The sequence below is a fragment of the Silurus meridionalis genome, chromosome 11 (assembly GCF_014805685.1).
Source record: "Silurus meridionalis isolate SWU-2019-XX chromosome 11, ASM1480568v1, whole genome shotgun sequence".
In the NCBI taxonomy this organism is placed as follows: Eukaryota; Metazoa; Chordata; class Actinopteri; order Siluriformes; family Siluridae; genus Silurus; species Silurus meridionalis.
In genome coordinates this window covers 232,501-240,000 of record NC_060894.1, presented here as the reverse complement: position 1 = coordinate 240,000, position 7,500 = coordinate 232,501, and the positions used below count along the sequence as shown (strand labels likewise).

The 7,500-nt window shown below is 48.5% G+C and overlaps 2 protein-coding genes across 4 annotated transcripts in view; one reads left to right on the top strand and one right to left on the bottom strand.

The window, feature by feature from the left end:
* The window catches only part of ppwd1 (peptidylprolyl isomerase domain and WD repeat containing 1), a 7,144-nt gene extending 2,910 nt beyond the window's left edge, over positions 1-4,234 (top strand). For both annotated transcript variants that reach the window (XM_046861359.1, XM_046861360.1), the window contains 9 exons: positions 1-70; positions 162-282; positions 454-901; positions 1,000-1,190; positions 1,358-1,547; positions 1,976-2,157; positions 2,229-2,310; positions 3,434-3,616; positions 3,989-4,234. The exon at positions 1-70 is cut by the window's left edge. In XM_046861359.1, the coding sequence (XP_046717315.1) occupies positions 1-70; positions 162-282; positions 454-901; positions 1,000-1,190; positions 1,358-1,547; positions 1,976-2,157; positions 2,229-2,310; positions 3,434-3,616; positions 3,989-4,132 (1,611 nt within the window). In that variant the 3' untranslated portion in view covers positions 4,133-4,234. The remainder of the gene's footprint in view (positions 71-161; positions 283-453; positions 902-999; positions 1,191-1,357; positions 1,548-1,975; positions 2,158-2,228; positions 2,311-3,433; positions 3,617-3,988) is intronic.
* A 1,054-nt stretch (positions 4,235-5,288) lies between these two features.
* The window catches only part of trim23 (tripartite motif containing 23), a 9,468-nt gene continuing 7,256 nt past the window's right edge, over positions 5,289-7,500 (bottom strand). For both annotated transcript variants that reach the window (XM_046861789.1, XM_046861788.1), the window contains 4 exons: positions 6,869-6,998; positions 6,670-6,780; positions 6,473-6,597; positions 5,289-5,819 (listed from right to left, as the gene is read on the bottom strand). In XM_046861789.1, coding sequence (XP_046717745.1) covers positions 5,640-5,819; positions 6,473-6,597; positions 6,670-6,780; positions 6,869-6,998 — 546 coding nt within the window. In that variant the 3' untranslated portion in view covers positions 5,289-5,639. The remainder of the gene's footprint in view (positions 5,820-6,472; positions 6,598-6,669; positions 6,781-6,868; positions 6,999-7,500) is intronic.

Here is a 7,500-nt window from a genome sequence, read left to right as displayed (position 1 = left end):
CACGTGAAGTTCTGGAAGAAGAAAGAAGACGAAGGAATCGAGTTTGTGAAACATTTTCGGAGCCACCTGAGTGAGTCTCTGCGACCGCGTTCATGTTGCACTGTGTCCCCTCAGTCACGTTCTAACGCCGTGTGTGTGTGTGTGTGTGTGTGTGTGTGTAGGTGTGATTGAGTGTATTTCAGTCAGTGCTGAAGGAGCACTCCTCTGCACTGTAGGAGATGATCAGGCCATGAAGGTGTTCGACGTGGTGAACTTTGACATGATCAACATGCTGAAGCTGGGGTACGACCTCACCGTGTCTCCATCTCAAAATATCACCATACTGAACACACACACACACACACACACACGGAGGGAGGTGGAGGTGCAGTTAATGACTCTGTAGTCTATAGAGTTACATGTTGAAGTAGGAAGTGTTCTGACCCGTGTGTGTGTTTGGTTCCGATGCGTCAGGTTCCACCCGGGTCAGTGTGAGTGGATCTATAACCCTGGTGATGCCATTAACACTGTGGCCTGCAGCGAGAAAGCCACAGGGAAGATTCACGTGTATGACGGACGTGGCAGTAACCAGCCGCTGCACACGTTCGAGAAGCTGCACACGTCTCCTCTGTGTCAGATCCGTCTGAACGCGCGCTACCGGGTCGTGGTGTCGGCCGACCGAGCCGGAATGCTGGAGTACTGGACCGGGCTTCCCAGCGACTTCAGGTTCCCCAGGCAGGTGGAGTGGGAGTTTAAAACTGACACGGACCTTTATGAGTTTGCCAAGTGTAAAACCTTTCCTACCAGCCTGGCCTTCTCACACGACGGGAAGAAGATGGCCACCATCGCCGCCGACCGCAAGGTCCGGCTCTTCCGCTTCCTGACGGGGAAACTCATGCGCGTCTTCGACGAGTCGCTAACCGTACGGAAAACCCCTGCACAAGAACACCTTTTACTTTTACTGGAGTTTTACCATGTGACTTGATATGTGTGTGTGTGTGTGTGTGTGTGTGTGCACAGATGTTTACAGAGCTGCAGCAGATGAGACAGCAGCTACCCGACATGGAGTTTGGCCGCAGGATGGCGGTGGAGAGAGAGCTGGAGAAAGTGGATGGCATTCGGCTGACCAACATCATCTTTGATGAGACGGGACACTTTGTTCTGTATGGAACCATGCTGGGCATCAAGGTCATCAACGTGGAGACCAACCGGTGAGTCATGTGACCAGGGGAGGCGGCCATACAGTAATGCATCGCTATGGTAACGGTGCTTTTTCACTGAAAATGTGCCCCCGTGTGTGTGTAAAATATATACACGTATAAATATGTATATGTAAAATATATAGTGTGTGTGTGTGTGTGTGTGTGTGCATGCACAGGTGTGTAAGGATTTTAGGGAAGCAGGAGAACATCCGTGTGGTGCAGCTCAGTCTGTTCCAGGGCATAGCGAATGCTATGAAGGCGGCTCCCACCATCGAGATGAAGGCGTGTGATAACCCCGCCCTCCAGAACACCGACCCCGACCCCACCATCTTCTGCACAGCCTTCAAGAAGAACCGTTTTTACATGGTGAGAACTTTTACTTTTAGTACCCAGCTAGAGCTCTCACTGAGATCAGACCAGTGCACTGAGGGCTTTCATCTCAACCTTCAACCACCTTCACTCTCCCTCTCTCTGAACCCAACCATACACACACACACACACACACACACCTGCCTCTCCAGTATTTATTTTCCTCCTCCTAATCCAGTTGTGTCCAATCTTTTCCACAACGAGCAGGTTTTCATTTCAACCAATCACGAGCCACACCTGATCGTTGAACAGAAAATAATTCGATCTTAGCAGGTAGAACTTGCTGTGGACTTGTTTGGTTGGAATGTAAACCTGCAGCCACACCTGAAAGTGTGTGAGGGTTTCAGGGTGGGTACTGAATACTGAAGGTTACTGCTGCAGGAGATGATGTACAGTTTGGTGTAATATCACTGATCTGTGTACAGTTCACAAAAAGAGAGCCAGAGGACACCAAGAGTGCCGACTCGGACAGAGACGTCTTCAACGAGAAGCCATCAAAAGAGGAAGTGATGGCTGCCACACAGGCAGAAGGTCCAAAGAGGGTCTCGGACAGCGCCATCATCCACACCACCATGGGAGACATTCACCTGAAGCTCTACCCTGTGGAGTAGGTGCAGCTCATGCTTTAACACACACCACTCAAGTCTTCTCTTTTCACACTAACGCTCTGCTCCTCAGGTGCCCCAAAACTGTGGAGAACTTCTGTGTCCACAGCAGGAACGGCTACTACAACGGACACTTGTTTCATCGTGTCATAAAGGTATTGTAGTTACACCAAACAGTCAGGCAGTGGCGATGGTCTTCACACTGCTCCTCAGTGAAACCTAGATCATGCAAGAAACCTGTAATCAATCAAGTTCAGAATCAAGTGTGGCTCAGACATGAACCCCACACAAATCTTCTTCTTCTTCTTCTTCTTCTGGCTGCTTAAATCAGGGGTCACCACAGTGGATCATCCTTCTCCCTCTTTTCCTTCCTCCTGGTGGCTCCATCCTTAGCATCCTCTCTCCTCTGCACATGTCCAAACCATCTCAATCACACCTCCCTCACCTTGTCTCCAAACCTCTTCTCCCTGCAACCGCACCCTTCCACTGCCCTCTCTCTCATTCACACACACGTACTCTGTCTTACTCCTACTGACTTTCATTCCCCTTCTCTCCAGAGCGTACCTCCACCTCTCCAGGATCTTCTCCACCTGGTCCCTACTCTCACCACTAATCACAATATCATCCACAAACATCATAGTCCATCACCACTGCAAATAGGAAAGGGCTCAGAGCCGATCCTTAATGCAATCCAACCTCCACCTTGAACCAGTCTGTTGTTCCTACTGCACACTTCACTGCTGTCACACTGTCCTCATACATGTCCTGCACCACCCTCACATACTTCTCTGACACACCAGACCTCCTCATACAATACCACAACTCCTCTCTCCACCCTGTCGTACGCTTTCTCTAAATCCACAAACACACAATGCAGCTCCTTCTGACCTTCTCTATACTTCTCCATCAACATTCTCAAAGCAAATAATCCCTTATTCTTCAAGATCAGTACCAGCACACTCCTCCTCCATTCCTCAGGCATCTTCTCACCTTGCAAAATCTTGTCGAACAATCTGGTTAAAAACTCCACTGCATCTCTTCTAAACATCTCCATGCTTCTACCGGTATGTCATCTGGTCCAACTGACTTTCCACTCTTCATCCTCTTAATCGCTGCTCTCACTTCCTCCTTACTAATCCTATCCACTTCCTGCTTCACCATCTCCACACCATCCACCTGCCCCCACACAGATAACTCTCATAACGTCTGAGTTCTGGTGTGTGTGATGAAAGCACAAAGATCAGAGTGAGTGTGACTGATCTGGTTTCTCCTCTGCAGGGTTTCATGATCCAGACTGGAGACCCCACAGGAACAGGGATGGGAGGAGAGAGCATCTGGGGAGGAGAGTTTGAGGACGAGTTCCACTTCAGTCTGAGACACGACCGACCGTACACACTCAGCATGGCCAACGCTGGACCAGGAACCAACGGCTCTCAGTTCTTCCTCACGGTGGTGCCTACGGTCAGAGTCCGATCCCTCGCTCCCACCCGTCTAATCCTAATCCAATCCCTCGCTCTCACCTGTCTAATCCTAATCCGATCCCTTGCTCTCCTCGATGTTGAATATGTAGAGACATAAAGAAAATATGGAAGGAGATAAGAGACTGCTGTTCTCACAAACATGCACATACACATTACATCATATACTTTATACACACACACACACACACACACACACACACACACACACACACACGTACGTGTGGAAAAGTGTCCCAATACAATGTAGTGTACATGTGTGGAGTCTCTTCATGGCTGAATATAGAGTCTGATTACAGGAGTGTTGATTATTTGATGTGTGTGTGTGTGTGTGTGTGTGTGTTTCTCCTCACAGCCTTGGTTGGACAACAAGCACACAGTGTTTGGACGAACCACAAAAGGGATGGAGGTGGTGCAGAGGATCTCCAACGTCAAGGTCAACCCAAAGACTGATAAACCATATGAGGACATCAGCATTATCAACATTACCATCAAGTAGAACACACACACACACACACACACACACACACACACACACACACGGTGTGTGTCTCTGCCCTGGTCCTGATTTTGTATAATAATAAAGATCTTTTTTCCAAGATGGATGTATGAAAGTGTTTGATGAACACACGAGATCTTTTTACTGTTCTGGTTTATTGGAGAACATTTACAGATGATGATAAAATAAAAGAAAGCCAGTGAAGTTCACGACAGATCCACGTGGACGTGTGCACGTGCTCACACTACAGCTCCGAGTGAAGAATAAAAAACATTTACACATGCGTTTAAATCTGTACACGTTACACAGCAACCAGAGCGAATGGAACTAAAACACCACTGAAACATCTGTACACGTGACACGTGCGGCTTATTTAAACGTCACCTCTGAATGAAGTGCTAACGGTTGATCGTGGTATATTTATATGCTGCAGCCGGTTGAAGCGGCGGAAAGAGAACTTTACTGCACTCGGAGCGTTTAAAGTTGCAGGAAGGATCAAACGATTCCAATGTTTGTTTCATGTTGAATATGCGTTTGTGTAAAACATTTCAGAAAATAGTAACAGCCTTTAAAGTATAAATAAAGTGTAACGCTGTGTTCTGTAACGCACCTGCTGTAACAGACCCACCCGCAGTAACCCACGCATCCGCAGTAACGCACCCACCCGCAGTAACCCACGCATCTGCAGTAACGCACCCACCCGCAGTAACCCACCCACCCGCAGTAACGCACGCAGCCGCAGTAACCCACGCATCCGCAGTAACGCACCCACCGCAGTAACCCACCCACCGCAGTAACGCACGCAGCCGCAGTAACCCACGCATCCGCAGTAACGCACCCACCCGCAGTAACCCACCCACCCGCAGTAACGCACGCAGCCGCAGTAACCCACGCATCCGCAGTAACGCACCCACCCGCAGTAACCCACCCACCCGCAGTAACGCACCCGCTGTAACCCACCCACCCGCAGTAACGCACGCATCCACAGTAACGGACCCGCCCACTGTAACCCGCCCGCAGTAACGCACGCATCCGCAGTAACGCACCACCCGCAGTAACGCACCACCCGCAGTAACGCACACGCTGTAACACACCCACCCACCGTAACGCACCCACCCACTGTAATGCAGCAACGTCAAATAAATAATAAAACGAATCCAATCAGAAAGCAGGTTTATGTTCCATATAAAACTGAAGAGGAAATCAGAGCGGTCACATGATCAGCACTTCCTCAGTAAACTCTACAGTCATCATTAGTGTACTGTAGAATAAAAAGAGCTGGTACCTCACACCACCATCCTCTCATCTCCTCTCCAGCGCTCTGAAGTAATGATGAAGATCTGAACACGGGACGATTACTCAGAACCTAAAAAGCTAAAGATCAGTGTAGCGCCGCCTGGTGTTGGGGTTGTTAGTTGTAGTGAGACTGAGTGATGATTAAACACGAGTTTAGCGTGAGACAGAGAGTCTGTGCTGGCTGGAGGGTGCGGTACCGTCCCCGGGTCCGTTAGGCCACGTCCAGAACCCCTGCGGCCACCAGCTGGCGTGAGAGCCAGTCCAGACCCTCGTGCAGACCAGTACCACTGCGGGCATCGCAGCCCTGAATGTGCCAGCTCCGCCCACAGCACAGCTTATGGAGACTCAGCAGCTCCGTCATCTCCTCCACCGAGACAGCACCGGGGACGTCCTGTCCACACACACACACACACACACACACACACACTTCAGTTCTATCACTTTTATTTGGGAGAGTGATTTTAACAATACGCATCATCTCTAAGTAGCTTCACATATAAACCTGTAATAATGAGGGAACCAGTGGTGACTGTGGTGAAGGAAAATCATGGGATGGTATGAGGAAGAAACCAGACTCAGGAGGGAACCTCATCCTCATCACCGAATGTCCATCATTACAGTTCCATCATGTGTGCAGTGATGGTGATGGTCCTGAGCACATCGTCAAATCCATCCTCGAAGCTCCTGTGTTCTCCGTAATCTCATGGTTGGTTTGTTTCTTGTTGTTTGTCAGCATCAGTGGCTACGTCCATGTTTTAGAATTGCAGTTTTAATGAAATACTCTGCATTGGTTTGGTGTTCATTTGTTTGATTATCTGGCAGATGTCTGAGATTGTAACGTGTTGGAATGAAAAATCAATTTGAGGAGAAATGATCTGGTTCTTTGGGAGAAGACCTGGTTAAGGTGCTGAGTTTGGAAGCAGTAGATTTAAAGTGAATCCTGTAACATGTTGAATTTAAAGTGTATTTTATATATAAATCTGTAGATCTGAGATTCTAAACCTGGACTTTGAGGAATGTAGAGCGGTTCCTCTCGTGTCTCACCTGTTTGTTGGCGAAGATGAGCAGTAGAGCGTCTCTCAGCTCCTTCTCAGTCAGCAGCTTGGCCAGTTCACTGTGAGCCTCCATCAGTCTGTCTCTGTGACAGCTATCAATCACAAACACCACCGCTGTGGAGCGAGACACAGGGAAATGAAGCACTGTGTGTGTGTGTGTGTGTGTGTGTGTGTGTGTGTGTATACCTTGTGTGTTCAGATAGTAGTGCTTCCACAGTGGTCTGAGTTTGTGTTTCCCTCCAACATCCCAGATGGTGAACTTGAGATTTTTATACTCCACGGTTTCCACGTTAAAGCCTGAAAAGGAAACGAGTTCCATTAAAGAGGGAACTGGACCTCCAGGTCTTGGTTCTAGCATGAGGTGAGTTCCTCAGTGTGCTTCTACCTATAGTGGGGATGGGCTGCATGAACTCGTCCTGCTTCAGTTTAAAGAGGATGGTGGTTTTTCCTGCGCTGTCCAGCCCCAGTGTCACCACACGGATCTCCATCTTGGGTCCGATGTGGACGCGGTTATCCTGCAACACAGAACAGTTCACTTCAGTCCGGTTCTTCAGGAACGTTCTGCTCTTTAACCAAAACCAGAACCCTGTTCTCTTTACACAGAGACTAACAGAGAATCATCTGAGAGAAAAATGTGAACTATCCATCTTTTCAGTATTTACCCTTAATCTTGTGTTCCTCATATCTCAGTATTTAGAAGAAGAGTTGACTTAACTGTGCAGAGCGACTTACTGTCTTAGTGATTCAGTCTGTGATTCACTTCAGTCCAGTCTGTGATTCAGTCTGTGATTCACTTCAGTCCCGTCTGTGATTCAGTCTGTGATTCAGTCTGTGATTCACTTCAGTCCCGTCTGTGATTCAGTCTGTGATTCACTTCAGTCCAGTCTGTGATTCAGTCTGTGATTCACTTCAGTCCCATCTGTGATTCAGTCTGTGATTCAGTCTGTGATTCAGTCTGTGATTCACTTCAGTCCCATCTGTGATTCAGTCTGTGATTCAGTCTGTGATTCACTTCAG